Source organism: Bombus flavifrons, chromosome 13 (assembly GCF_040668555.2).
Source record: "Bombus flavifrons isolate JBK064 chromosome 13, iyBomFlav1_principal, whole genome shotgun sequence".
Taxonomy (NCBI): Eukaryota; Metazoa; Arthropoda; class Insecta; order Hymenoptera; family Apidae; genus Bombus; species Bombus flavifrons.
The window spans coordinates 7636337-7652192 of record NC_138454.1 but is presented as its reverse complement, the minus strand read 5'-3'; the positions used below and the strand labels follow the sequence as shown (position 1 = coordinate 7652192).

The 15856-nt window shown below is 38.1% G+C and overlaps 2 protein-coding genes across 10 annotated transcripts in view; one reads left to right on the top strand and one right to left on the bottom strand.

Moving 5' to 3' along the window:
• Positions 1–13956, bottom strand: part of LOC138186249 (zinc finger protein 608) — a 31273-nt gene extending 17317 nt beyond the window's left edge. The window contains exons 1-3 of one of the 8 annotated variants that reach the window (XM_069125887.1): positions 13632–13956; positions 7934–8138; positions 6303–7076 (exon numbers count right to left, since the gene is read on the bottom strand). The gene's annotated coding sequence lies outside the window, so the exon portion shown is untranslated. Of the gene's footprint in view, positions 1–5891; positions 5916–6302; positions 7077–7151; positions 7513–7535; positions 7558–7933; positions 8139–8474; positions 8703–13631 lie in introns of those variants that run through there. The other 7 variants (XM_069125886.1, XM_069125888.1, XM_069125891.1 and 4 more) reach the window with 7 other exon arrangements.
• Positions 13957–14122: 166 nt separating this feature from the next.
• On the top strand, positions 14123–15774 carry RpS5a (ribosomal protein S5a). 2 transcript variants are annotated; one of them, XM_069125917.1, is made up of 3 exons: positions 14123–14240; positions 14926–15298; positions 15445–15774. In XM_069125917.1, the coding sequence occupies exons 2-3, from the start codon at positions 14933–14935 to the stop codon at positions 15727–15729; spliced, it is 651 nt and encodes a 216-aa protein (XP_068982018.1). In that variant the 5' UTR covers positions 14123–14240; positions 14926–14932; the 3' UTR covers positions 15730–15774. The 2 variants fall into 2 exon arrangements, with proteins under 2 accessions (XP_068982018.1, XP_068982019.1); XM_069125918.1 differs by having other exon boundaries at positions 14206–14330.
• Positions 15775–15856: the final 82 nt, after the last annotated feature.

Here is a 15856-nt window from a genome sequence, read left to right as displayed (position 1 = left end):
AAAGCGGTTTGACGTTTCTGTAGGATGCACTTATTACGTGTGTCCCACATCGTCGTACACGCATTAAAACGGCAGACATTTCTCTAGATCTAATATTTGAAGAGCTGTATTTTCTTGGCAAAGGAAAATGATGACTTCCAATGTCAGTCTTGTGGACATTCGAGACAACCGGCTTTCCTTGATTAGTATCAATTTTTTAAACGCTTCGTTGTCCGAGCTTGTTTGAAAACTACAAAAGGATTAGTTGAAAGAAAAGTATACTATGGACGTTGCTACACATGGGCGAAGAGGCAATATTTATGGCTAATAAATATTAGGTACCAATGTCCAATAGCATTGCCTGAAAAATAGTTCGACGTCGGAATCTATACGACTCGTGCGCGTTTGACGTTTATCGAGTCAAGGTAAGCAAACAGCTACGAAACAGGCGAAGAATTGCACGAGGAGAAGGGCTGATGACTACGTGACGTTTTAGCCCGAAAGTCTGCCACGCTACAGTGAACCAGGGCGAGCCGAGGTAAGACGAAATGCACCGAGAGAGACAGATAAAGAAGAAACGACCAAGACGAAGAATCACGATACCATCGCTTCACTCTACCAGTCACTTACTCGTTTCCAAAAACTCGCCAATATCATCGACCATACCGCACCGTTGCTGGTGATCCTTTGGAAAAACGCCAATCTTTTATCGCTTTCTTCTTCCCTCTTTCCTTTTCCGTTCTCCTTGCACGTCGCTACAGATATGCTATAATCAACTATTAAGCTAAATCGATCGTTCTTTGATCGTCCTACTTCTCGAGAAAGATTCTCAATTTATTACTTATTTTCTATGGCCAAGTTCACACAAAATAATTTCCCAGCAATCAATGATAACAAACTTTTACAACGTGTTCCGAAATTTTTATCGTAATCGTTTAAAGTAAAAAGCTTTTATCAAATGCGATTTATACCATGTACCTCGCTCTCTTTTAATAAAGTCCTTTTTTTATACGCCAATAAGCTAAAAGACTGTCGAGAGTAATCTCGTTTCTTTCATATAAAATATCCAACGAGATACCCCGATATGCATATTTATTAATCAACGCGACGGAAAGATCAGAATGTTTTCTAGAAATTATCTTATTTGATTATAACCAATGATTCATTATATACGAAGCGTTAATGTTATTCTCCGTTGTCCTTGATCGTTTCGTCGTAGCAATTACTTCCTCTCGTCTACATCAATAAATAAAATCGTTCCGTGTAATATTTGTATACCGCTCGCGTATCTGTGTATATTCTAAGCGTTCCGATAACGAAACATCGTCGCAATAGTCGAAACCCATAAAAATAATATTCGTAAAAGAGATACGAGCTAATCGATGTTCGTGATAGTAATTTGCGTTATTTGGGGCAGACGGTAAAAGAAATTATTCTTTCGATCGTCCACAAAAACCAAATCGTTTGATTTAACAACTGCGCAACTTCCGCTATACGTTCAAACGATCGCTGTTGGTACTTAGTTGATTAGTCTTGTTTGACCATATTTACCGTATCTATGTTTTTCCTGCAAAAAAAAAAAAACAGAACCAGCAAATACCTGCGCCTTTACCGTACCAACAATATTGAAGTTTTAACATTTTCACCATTTGTTTCGCGTTACGCGCGACAACGAGCTGACAAGGCAGAACAGTTATTTTCAAAATAATTTGTTTTTCTGCGGTCATTTGGTCGCCACACCGCGCTAAACACAAACAGCACCTTATATTTAATGCATTCAACATAGTTTTCTTAGATTTTCTGTATGAGTAATAAAGCACATAATGAGCTAAAGTTGAAGTCACTCGTGAGAATTGCTTCAGACTGTCTCTTCCTCTTTAGACTTATTAATGGAACCATCTGTTATCCTCAGCTCCTGGAACTAATCAACTTGTACGCACCCATAAGACCACTATAATCAACGCAACCATTTCTTGCATATAGATATTGCTCAAATTTCTCCATCTTGTATCCAGTTAACCGTATATGTAATGTCGCGAACATATATGGTAACGCTTTGGACATTTTCTATGATTTTATCGATACATCCAAATCTCGCATTTACAGAATCTTGCAGGTAATGCCTGCAGGACACGTCTCTCCTTCCATCCTTTTTTCTCATCATCTCTTATCTTCTTATGTCTTTTACATTTGCTGTTTCTTACTTTTTCTTCCTACTTTTTGTTGTTCAACTGGCGTTCTTTATATACTTTATACTGACTATTACGGTACACTACTGAGGATTCATTTCCGTACATATATGAAGTAAATAAATACAATAAAATATAGATATAAAATATTATGCTCCAATACTTAACTTTCTTGGAACAAATTGAACGAAGAAACTTCACAAACTATAAGCGCATTAGGAATCGACTTGTCATATTAATAAGTAAAATAAATGTTAAAAAGCTTTGAAGGACACGAACGCGATAGGAAACACTGCCAAAAAACTGACATATATGTGGTCCCTCTATGTAATATACATGTAGCTAATATACATACATGACGTGAATACTGTAACTTGGCTGGTTACGCTTCGTAATTAGTACATATGTGGTCATCGTGGAACGTTGTAAGAGCCACAAGCAGCCCTGTGCTGGCATCGCTAACATATAACATACGAGTTTCACTGCCATCGACATACACATGCACGTGCCATGCTATGCGACTCAACTTCCGTTTCACGATACATATTGCCATTTCCCTTTATTTCCATCTTTCCAATCAATCTTTCCTGCAACCCTTCCGTTTTACTCCAATCTATTCTGTTTTATCGTGTTATTATTCATTTAATCGTAAATCTCCATTTCGTAGAATAAGAAAAACAAGAATGGGGAAAACTAAGAGACTACGACCGTATCGTCGATATATCGTCTTTCAAAACAATACTGAAAATAGCACCGATGACAAATTCTTATCTATTCGACGTACCCGACACGGCAACCTGACGAAGTATGTACATAATTATTGCGCATAAGAATCGAACGAAATGTATACAACGCGATACCGTTCCAATAGCTTCGACTGTAAAACTGCACAAACAAGAAAATCACGTTTCTATGTGCGCTATCGTGTTATTCGTATGAGAGGAAAGGACAGTCCGATCGGGAACCTAAGGAGATACCAGAAAGAGCTAAAGAGCAAAGGTAAAGAAGAAGCACAGGGGATGGTACTATATCTTGTGAACGAAAAAAGATATTATATGGTTAAAGGGAAAAACAAGGAGATGATATGTACGAGTAGTAGTAAACGAGCATAAACGAGAAGAGATGTAAGCCCTATGTGTGTGTGTGTGTGTGTGTGCGCGAGCGCACACGTTTTGTATATGTATACACATATAAAGGTAGGAAGAAACGGAGGATGGGAAAGGGGGCAAAGGAGAAGAAACAACATCTCCTAACTCGCTTGCTCGCACGCACGCACGGTCGATCGTTCCTGCTGGCAGCCATTTTGTGCTTGCCCGTAGACCCGACATTCTACCCTGGGAAAGTATTGCCCGTAATTCGCTTTACCCCACGCGTTTCTTCGTACAATTACGCCTTTTTAGTCTACGAAAAAGGCATCAACTAAAAGAAAACACGCGAGAATACATGTGCCTTGTCCCATGATGTAAATTTCTTAATATACCGTTGCGTTTAAACGATCGAATGATTTGTACATCGGGACAATACTATATCAGATATCGTTCTGTAGTTCATCCAGTACAGTTTTGATCAAAAGTTTGCTTATGGCCGCCTTTAGCGTCGATTCTACTTCGCTTTTTACCGCTTTAATTAGCAATAACATATCGATATTAAGAAAAAGTGATTTTTTTCACAAAGGTTATCGTTAAGAATACGACGGCCGTTTGATGACCCGTCGTCTAAGGTCAGCCATTTAATCAATACCGAAGATTATACCAATGTACCATACTTCTCGCTAATTAAAATGAACTTTATACTTGTCATTGTTTCTCGATCGTTTACAAGCAACGCGATATTTTGTTATTTCTAAAGAGAGAGAGTGTCTTTATCGTTATCTACGAAAATTATAAATCTAGATCGAATGACGAAAATATCCAGCGAAATATCAGATGATACGATGTTGTTGTAAATTCGGTAGTTGTAATTAAATAGAAAAAACAGAAAGAAAATTGAATGGTGCAAAGCATAGTGTTACGTACAATAGCTAATCGGAGAACATTCCGAACTTATCGAATAGAATATGCATACTCTAAAAACCATTTATAGATTCAAATATAAATGCACTACCTCCTTGTTTCGGATATGTACCTATATCGTATTCGCCAGTGAGCAAATGCGACTGACGAGCAGGTTTGTCACAAAAAATTCATAGGATAAACAAGTTAAAAACATACTAAAGCGAGTAATTAAACGTATTGAATGAACCGTGAAAACACGAGTGACACGTGGGCGATTGCGAGCATTGATTTTTTATTTCATAACGATGATTTAACTCGCTCATTAGCAACGCTTCGAGGTTTGTAACAACGATGTCTATCGACGATAATTGCTAATTATGTAGTCTTTGCAAGAATCTTTTCAACTCCCAGTATTCTTTTTCTCTTTGCCCCCTCTACACTGTCACATGATTGTCAAATGAACGGATTGCAATTACATACATCGCTTTACTCGAAAACCTCACTGTTGCCATTAGCGAGAACCCGTTAGCGAGAGCCGTTACGAGATAAATGGAAGTATGTAATTGCTACGGCAACTTATCCATTAAAGATCACCGATTAATTATACTTTATATAGTATTATATTGCACATATACAATCATAGAAGATAGAATATAGTGGCACGCGGTAGAATTCAACGACATCCTTTCTAATCGCTAGCTCAACGACTCTTCGAAAAATAAAACAGTGAAACGGTGTGTAATGGGGGACAGATAGCTCTTGGATGAACCGTGATCGGTGTTTGTATGAAAAACATCGCTATGACGGTACGTTATCGTATCGATCCATCTCAACGATCAATCTTAACAAAAACTATCGTTTCGAATAAACTCGTCCCGCTTTCATAAAACGAATGTCTAAGTTTTTGATATCGCAACAAAGATATACGTTAAATTCGTCGTATTATTACGTAAAACAAAACAAGGTCATTGTTTATCTTTTAACTTGTGTTTACGTATCAAGCAGCTTACACTAATACCTAAATTACTCAGCCAAAAGGAAATAATCACAGACCTAACAGTGTTTATTCGCAAGTTTGTTAGAAAGATACAATAAGACATCTATTTACGGAATATCGAAACTTTTTGTTTGCTTCCGTTTGTTTACCTATGCACATTTCTGCGTAACGAAAAGTTGATCAAAGACAAATTTATTCCCTATCTTCGTATTTTATACGCGAATTTCGAGATCAGATTTCATTTTTTAAATTGATATACAGGGGATAGGATCCGTTGAAATATAGGATCTTCTGTTAATTAAATTGTGTTTAAATAGAAAATGGATTTGTAAAATGAGTGTGAAATTTCGAAAACAAATTGAGCCACTTGTAAAGACGACCTAGTAAACTCTCGAATTAAAGACGCAAAGACGAGGCCGCATCCATTATGATCGTAATCGATCGTAAGCCACCGTGTCGCATCGTTGCATGACACCGTGTGCTTTGTGATAATAGTATTGCGCGAAACATTACTTTACACCTAACCATACCAAAAACGCTGAAAACGATCGAAAGTAATCAGAATGTACATTGTGCGTGTACAAATAAGCCACGAATCCGACTCGACACGATACCGATTCTGAAGAAGACAAACCAAAGAAATGCTACTGCTACGATTCGAAATTGAAGAACGTGCGTACGTGCATGTAACACGCATATATGTAAGTATGTATGTATATATACGTCGCGTACCGGCTTTGCTCTGGCTTTGCTCTGGCTTGCAACAACTCCACGCAAGTTGCACACACTCGAAAGTAAGTATACACGCGAGTACGCACACGCGCTATGCCACGCCACTATACCATACGACATGAGACGAGGCGAGACGAAACAAGACGAGATGCGACGAGACGAAACGGGACGAAACGGGACGAAACGGGACGAAACGGGACGACACGGGACGACACGGGACGAAACGGGACGACACGGGACGAGACGAGACAAGACGAGACGAGACGAGACGAAGCGATACGACACAATGCGACACATCACGCATCAGCAAGTGGTGAATACATACGCGCCCGATAAAAATGTGTACACGACGTACGAATGAAAAGTACAATGTTGTATAAATCGATGGAAATACTTTTACAAGCTTCTTACCATCGTGCGCTTGTATCGAAGACTGGACAAATTCGCGTTGATCGTTTCAAAAATCCACTCTTTCTTTTCTTTTGTTTCATCGATGTTGTCTCGTGTTATCGTTCATACGAATTCATCGAAAGTGGTGTATCCCAAAAGGTAATCCAATTTGAAGAAAGATGATTAATTTTCCAGTATTGTCGAGTGTCTCGTGGCGCGTAGAAAATTCACCTCGCGACCTCGTTCCCACGCATAAACGCGAACACACTAGGGACGAATCACTCAACCAGATCTCGATACGTTTAAATACACAGGCGGTCGCGTTCGCGCACGCTCGCACAGACACATAGATACTCTCTGTTGTACGCACTTTGCATCGTGTACAGTGTACAGTGTACAGGCTCGATTATCCATGCGACGCTACGCGCGTTCCTCTTCTTTTTCGGTAGTAGCGTTAACTAACCGATGCGTGTGCCCCGTCCACCTTCACTCTCGCTCACTTGTTTCACCTTGCATCTCCTTTTCTCTTTTTTTTCTCTTTTTCCACTGATGTTACTATATTCTCCTATTAAGATCCTCTTTAACACATAGCAATCTAACAAGCTAACACATAGCGATCGTGCACTACTTTTCGTCACACACGATAAACACGTATACACGACGAAGGAACGAACATACGTAGCACTTTCCCGAAGTCCGAGGACGCGTACATCGTACGCGAGTCCCCTTTACGCGACCAACATTCGCAGGCCCCAATAGATTCGATAGCTGCCTTCTCCTCCTCTTCTTTCACTTCTGGACAGACAAAAAGATACCGTGTAGCTAAAAATTACAAAACTGGCATCGTCGTGTTCGATCAACCAGCCATACTTGCGATAGTTAGGATACGTCTGGGCGACATTCGCTACAAACAGAATACACAAAACACAACGAACGGGATGTTAATACCAACACAGAACGAACATGCCCGTGCGCATTCGTTCGTTTGTCGTTTGCTCGCGTGCTCACCCTGCTACACACGCAAGAACAGACACAGAGACGGAGTTATCGAGAAAGATAGAAACACCAGGATGAAAAAGGGAAAGGAGGGAAAAGAACAGAGCATCCATGAGAGTGAGAACGAAAGAATATAATACGTGCATAAGTTGCGTGCGTGTCGTACGTGTTTGTATACGTGTATATATGCGTGTGTATGCGCGCGCGCGCGTATGTTCTTATGTTTTAGTATACGTGTGTCTGTATATATACGTGTACGTGTAAAAGAGAGAAGTTGCACGCAGCACCCTGTGCGTCTTTATCTGGCAGCTATCGAGGATACGATTATCATGCGCACTCTCTCTTTCTTCGTTTCCACTCAATGCCTCCGTGTTTCTCAGTGGCTGCGTACGTGAACGTCTACCGGTCTTCAACTGCTCCGGATCGGTGCTATTCGTTTCGATCGCGCACTCTCACAAACAAACACACATACCGACCATAGACTCGTGTATACATTGAGAGACGAAGCAGAGCTCCTTCTTCGTCGTCGTCGTTTCGTTCGGCCGACGCCGCGCGAGAAATATACACACTTTCTTTTCCAAATATCCAGTTTTTCTTCCACTTGAACACTTTCGAATCTTACCGATAATATCCCAACGTATTGTAATTGCACGTACCTCTTCTGTTTACTCGAAAAATCCCGGTTTTCTGGCCTGCGATCAGTAAAGAAAAAACGCAGACACCGCACCTCCCTTGTCAGAAAGCACTCACGGCAGACCGCAACACATGGCTACGGGCCTCCACCAAGATCGGCTATCCTCGACTCTATTCGGCAAACTTCAGATAGGACCGTACCTATCGCTTCGGTTGCCCTTCTCTTCCCTTATGAACGAGGAACCAATGGTTTTTTTCATTATCTCACCATACAAATAATTTCTAACAGATTAAAAAATTTCACTTCGTTTTACACTTTACGAGCGCTATTTGCGGTAAAAATTGTATCGATCTGCAGGATATCTTTCATGTTTATATATATAGACTTACTAATTTCCGATTATTATTGCATCGATAAATATTATGTTCTACCGTTTGAATTTTATCAATTCATATCTTATTTTATTATGTACATTGCCATTTTATTCATTACCACGTACATAATTTTCTTATTTTTCTTAATCAAAATAATACACTCTGGGTGCTTGAAACATAAAAAGTTACCTTAAGAAATGTAGATAGTTTTTTCTTGTTCGAAGATGTATCGAGGGTTTTAACTGCATAGAAGCAGATGTGACCATGCGGCGAGAAAAGAAAGAAAGAAAACTAAAGCAACAGAAAAGAAAAAGAAAATGAAAGATAAGGAAAGGGGCGCCTGGTCGTTGATTTCCGGTGCTGGCCAACCGTTAGAAGCAGGGCGAGGGTTCTGCACAGGCGTCCTCCGTCGTCTTCTACCGAAGGCCGTGTGGTGTCACGGTGAGCGTGGCAAAACCCGGAAAGAAGAAAAGAAGCCGAAGGAGCGTGGAGTAGTACGAAGGAACACGAAGGAGCCCGAAGGAGCTAGATACCCTCCTCCTACTCTTCCTTCTCCTCCTCCTTTACCTCCTATTCCTTCTCTTCACCATCTTCTCCTGGTTTTCCTCGTCAAAAGCAGCCCTGATTGTTAGCAGTGTATATACATATATATGTACATCGAAACAAAAATCTCTCTCTCTCTCTCTCTCTTTCTCTCTCTCTCTCTCTGTCTGTCTTTCTCCCTTCTTAGTACTCCTTTTATATGTAATCCCAACGTATTTTCTTACATGAGCCTTTCATACATATTACTCGATAGGAAAATTCAACTTCAGATAAGTCGAATCAAACTTGTTTGACGCAGCCACTACATTCATCTAAAAAATGGTTTTACAAAAGATTTTATTGTTATCGTGAATTTCATAGAACAATTATACTGTTTTCTTTTCCTTTTTTTTTAAAGTACATTTTCATTGTTGATATTTATACGATACTTCGTATAACGTATGCGATAAACCGATCGAATCAACTTGTATATGCATTGACTTTGATCCTTGACAGTTTCGTAATATATGTTCTTCAAGATCCCATCCATAGCTGGTACAGAACATTTTGTTTCTCTCCATTGCTCCATTGCTCTTCTTTCTTCCCTATTGTCTCTCCTCGTCAGAACTTCCCCACTCAGCATCGACACCACGTCACTTTACTTTTTCTGCTCCCCCCTTCTATATATCCACACACACGTGCATAGTGCATACTCAAGTTCGCTCATTCGGTTGGTTCTTCTCGAGTACCATCTCTTTCTCGTCGACGATTCTTAGTTCCCATAATGAACCGTACGACGTGGATCGTGGCTAAGAGTAAACGGACGTAGCAATTCCATTAATGATAGCTTTAAAGGAACTTGACCTTTTCAAGCTACCAAACAAATCTACCACCAAAATTCATTTCGTAATATTATTCTTCTATGAGTAATTATGCTATTCACGAAAACCCATCCTTACTTTATTCTTCTTTTTGCTATTCTTTCAATCTCATTATACCCATGTTTGAAACATTTCGAGTCTTGAATCATTTACGTGACAGTTACAGACATCTAATTGTAACCCGATTTGATCGATTAAAAAGGAAGAAAAAAGAAAGCTACTACTTGTTCCTATTTCGATTTTATTATGCATAGTGTTATTAAAATACGACGATATTTCCGAGCATTATTCAGATACAAAAATTTACAACATAATTTGTTCAAACTCTCAAAACGATCGATAATCTTTTCACTACATCACGGTAAATAATATATCTACGTATAATTACTTACTGGGTTTGAAACAGTAATAAATCCGGTAAAAACGAGCTGTGGGGTAAATCTCAATGCCTCCTTTTTACGATATACTGATCCTGTTCATTCCAGGTATATATATATATATATATATCCTTGCTTACAGCATTTACAGATTAATTTTTCTCAGAAGAAACAAAGTATCAGAATAATAATAACAAATAACAATATCTTTTTAGATAAAAGTTTTCATTAAGATTCCAAGCAATTGAGGTAAAATTTTACGCCTTGATTGTGTTTCTCTCTTCGTGTTCAATTCCTTTCTCTCCCCTTTCTCTTCCCCCTCTTTCGTATACAACCTCTCAACAGTTAGTCCTTCGTAAAAGTGTCAATGATTGAATGCTACACAACGAAACGAAGAAGTTATCATATATCGAACGAAATTATATTACTTTGTAAAATAGGATTTATTCCGTTGTTACATATTTGTATTCGATAGAGAAGAGACGTTTGAAACACAGTGACATTGCTACTTTCGATAAGCGAAACCAATATCAACATCGCAAGAGTGGTCGATGATGACTTATGAAATGCTCTTCCGTAAGACAATTTTTTTTTTTTCGAACATCGAAGCTTGCACGAAGTAAGGCAATTTTCTCAGAGGATTCCCAATGTAGATCTTAGCTCGATATTTTTTTTCAGTTTCTTCTCCTTATTCTTCTTGTCTTTTTCTGCAATCGATTCGCGAGAAATCTTTACGACACAAGGACAGCGTTTTGAAGCAAAATAGGGAAAAAAATGAAAAGAGGAGAATTAGAAAGGACGACAATGTTCACTGTCCCAAGTTTGGTATGTCCGAGCTACGAGCGAAAAGCAACGTTGTCAACGAATCGATATCCGGATGGGCGTGGCGTTGTCGATCCTCGCGGATGCTATAATGTAGAATTTCTCGATGCGATCGTTTCCATTCGAAAAATTTAGTCTCTCGTAAACTCGATTCGATTCGACTCAAATCGACGTTGCATTGATTTGGTTACATCGCGTCCGGGTTTCGTTGAACCATTACCAAAGCTACACTTATCTTACTGTTGTACGTTTCTTTTCTTTTTACTTTCTACAACATTAACTAGGAGCGTAGTGTCATCGTTATCTTGTTCCAACTTCAACATTCATTTAATAACCTTTTCCATCTGTCTCGCTCTCCAGTCCCTTTTCAGTATTTTCTACAATCATTATAAAAAACCTGGACGAAAATCTTGCGTTTCTCGAAATCTATTTCAGCGCGATAAAAAATATCGAGACCAACTGCTTCAAATATAACGCATTCGCTAATTGAATTACGGTTAATTTTGTTAATATCCAAATTAATATCAATTACTTATCTTTACAACAAATACTTAAAGTCGTGTATAAACACGATAGGACTTGAAATTACAATTTGCTTGGTGTAGAAGAGATTCGATACAAGTTTAGTGTGAGTGGGGCGTTGCAGAAGCAGAAGTAGAAGCAGAAGCCTGGTTGAAACGTCGGAGAGCAGATCGGACAGGACTGACAGTGGATGCGTGTGCGGAGAAGTGGATGGGAGAAAGGACGCGCGAACGAAAGGTAATAGGCAAGGGGAATGTAAAGGAAAAGGGAGCGTGGAGTATGAAGCATAGAAGAAAGAGAGGGGAGAAGTAGGGGAGAAAAAGATAGGGGACAGTACTACGCGAGAAGAGTATTCGCAGCATGTGGTCTTGTCAACCCCCTCGCGCGCACAGTTCTCTTTCACTCATCTTTCTCACCCCCTCGCGTGTCCTTTGTGCTCGTATCTTCCATCTACTTCACACACCGATTTCGTAGTTTCATTGCCGTTACACCAGTTAAATTCCCCCTAGGTTCGAAATTTAGTTTCTACCTCGTCTATCCGCTTTGTAAATACTAATTGCTCTATACAAATGTCCGAAACCTATTTAACATTTTTCTTTTGTGTGCGAAATTCCAGGTAAATATTTACTTATCCTTCCTTTCTTATCCTTCGTGTATTTTTCTGGTTCTTTAGTTTGTTACACTTACGGCATAATTACTCTAAATTATGGAAATTCTTACACGTCCTTACTCAATAAATCAATTGACAGATTGCTCCATAATTCTTGTTTTAAGACAAATTACCTGATCGAATCGTTATAGAGAGTATCGAATCTGCAGAGAGTAGAGACATAAACTATCTGGTTCGTCATACGACTACATAGGATGAAATGGTCGTTCATCTGTACTTGGCACATTTTGTCTTACTTTGACTTTTTCCGACATTCCATATACCCTTGTCCCCTAATAAATTTCCTTCTCTGTGAAATCCATTTACAGCTTTACCTTATCCCTTCTCTTCACAGATCATTTCATACAATACTAATGAATGTACACAAGTGAGCACTGCGTACGCATGCGCATACGCATACACGCTTGAAAGCAAATTAAAGCTCCCTCCGCCTCCCTTCGTTATTCTGTGTATTACATTAGTACATTTTATGGCACAAGTTTGTTGTGGTAATAAAAGATAACGGTAAGCGAAAGGTTAACATTGCCAACGAATAGACGGTCGATTCTGTACATCGAGGAAATGAAGAAGAACAATTGCAGAATATCTATAAAATAGTCGATACAGCAGGTAGGAAATCTGTAGCTACGTCACTGAACGACTATCCTCTAGCGGTTCGGTAAGTTGCTAGGATACACCCCATGTTCGAACCCTCCCACGATTCGGCTATCGGTGCCCTTCTACTTTTCACCGCGTTGCTTCCATTGAAAGAAAAACACCAGCTGAATTAGATGCAGATCCAAACCGAGCTAAATTCCACGTCATTCTGATTTATTGTTAATAGTCCCTCGATTTCGAATTTATCCTGTTAACTGTACATTAACAAACAAATTTACGAACTGTATGACTTTAATGAACGAATATTTTTCACCGATAACGGTTATTTTCCTTAATGACAGAACCTTTAATGCCAGGTCAAATCTTAGAACAAACAGATTTAGAAAGCTAACTTCTAATACGAATTTACTCTTAAATCGTGGTGGTACATTCAACTATTCGACGACAATCTGTTCTCATTCTTGTTTCTTTCCTTTTATTTTGCTTTACTGTAATATTGATATTGTTATTAACATGACATTGCAAATTATTCGCGATACTTATTTCCCCTACTAAACCAATTCATTCATCACTCAAGTATAAAGCTGTAACTATCTTTACGAATACTTTTATTGAATTGCAATGGTCACAATATTCTTGTAATATATGAAATAATTGATATAATATTTAAATTTTCGCACTTGGCTGTTCTTACCGCCCACCCTCTCTCACTCTCTCACTCACTCTCTCTCTCTCTCTCTCTTTCTGATACATTAATTGCTTGTTTTCACAAGTACAATGTCGTTTATCTTACTACCTGAGTAACTACATACTTTGTAAGAACATGGATAGGTCGCACAATACATTTATCTGATATAAATAATTCTTGGAGAAATGAAATTCATTTACTGTCGACGCGTGGTATCATGTCCAAAGGTAAATTAGAGACAAATATAAAAATACAAATAACACTTACCGTTTCCTTCTAAAGACCGGAAGTTGTTCCAGATTTTTTAGTAGTGACATCTTTCGTAGTTGACGCGAACTTATCTATTCGACATGTACCGGTTTACTCGCGGTAACCGGTACTAACCCCAAACATGAAACCAAACACTTGATCGTACACTATTATCGAACTGTTTCACATCTGCACTTTTAAACAATTATGACAACTGAATAGAATATCACAAAAATTCACTAATAATATGTTATTTAAGTAGAATTACTCATAAATACACGCTCAAAATGGCAACTCACGAACCAATCGTCTCTGCTTGTGCGTTTACCAGTACTGCTGTAAACACTTGGTAGTCAAATTAACGACTATAATATTGAAAACTTGTCATGCTTCCTCATTACAACAAAAAATTAATCGATCAAGGAAACGATGGAAATTAATTATACATGAAAGTAGTCCATATTATATCATAAATATATATGATATGGAAATTAAAGATAGTCATGTTGTATGTTGAAATTGACTAGGGTATGTGAAATCCGGCAGTCACAGGTCGAAGCGCCACTAGTGTCATGGTCTTTTCCTGTTCACGCTTACTCCAAAGAAGACGTGAACGAAGTTTGTATGGTAAGGGATTCGAAGATTCGATAACTTTACCTATTCAGTTGTGTTGAAAAAAGTGATATCATTATATTGGCAACGTACAAACGATAGTCGGTGATTAAAAACGTATAATACGTTCTACTATTTATCAGCTAAATATGTTCCGATTTGTACACGCGACCACATGGCCACATGTCTTCGTGTTATTCGTATACAAGTTTTTATATCAACAAAGTTGTGGTGTTTCATAGATAACAATGAGAGGACTTTGGAAACATTCAATTTCAAAGAAATTGCGTTGAACGTCTATATCGTTTCAACTACTCCGCGCTGTTACAATTTCTGTCAAACTTTACTAGTTATACGACTAAGCGATGTTTATACATATTTCTTTCTCTTTTTTTTGTTTTCTTTCTTTTTTTCCTCATTTCTATCAATGTATCGCGTTGATTGATATTCAACAAAAATAAACAGCGTTTGCAATATTTGAATCCGTTAAATGGAATAGTTTTCAAATTTTCAATTTTTATATTCATTTTGCAGAATAATGAATCTATTCTCTCTGTGATTTATGCACATAGTGCTATAAATTGGCGATTTATGATTTTGCATTATTAATATACAATTTATATAAATAACATAATATAAATAACATATTTATATAAATAACATATATAAGAAGTTTTTAATGATAACTTTTATTTTACAGATAAATCATGGCTGATATAGAAACATATGACGATATAGTGGTACCTACCACTACAACTTTGCCCGTGGCACTTTCTGCTGAATTGCCAGAAATTAAATTATTTGGTCGTTGGAATTGCGATGATGTACAGGTGAATGATATGTCATTACAAGACTATATCGCTGTAAAAGAGAAAAATGCAAAATATCTACCACATTCTGCTGGACGTTATGCTGCGAAACGATTTCGAAAAGCTCAATGTCCCATAGTTGAACGTCTTACAAATTCTTTAATGATGCATGGAAGAAACAATGGCAAAAAGTTAATGGCCGTAAGAATTGTAAAACATGCCTTTGAAATAATTCACCTGCTAACGGGTGATAATCCTTTACAGGTAATGCATATATTATAGTCATTTTTTTTTGTAACTAACTATGGTCACTCTATTTTATATATGTACATATATATGTAAATAAGTAAAATTAGAATGAAAATGCGTTTACACATGTTTATCTTTACGTTTATTACGTTTGTACGAAGGTTCTTGTGACGGCTATCATTAACTCAGGACCAAGAGAAGATTCCACGCGTATTGGTCGTGCTGGTACGGTTAGAAGACAAGCGGTGGATGTTTCTCCGCTACGACGAGTAAATCAGGCTATTTGGTTATTATGTACCGGTGCTAGGGAAGCCGCATTCCGTAATATTAAGACGATTGCCGAATGTTTGGCGGATGAACTCATCAATGCTGCCAAAGGTTCGTCTAATTCTTACGCGATTAAAAAGAAAGACGAACTCGAACGTGTTGCTAAATCTAATCGATAAACATGTTTATTTGTGAAAACATAAAATAAATGATATATCTTTAAAGTGATTCTTGTTCTATATGTTTCCCGTCGTTGTCGTTTATATACTACACGTATAAGGAACATTATGATAAAAAAAAAGATCG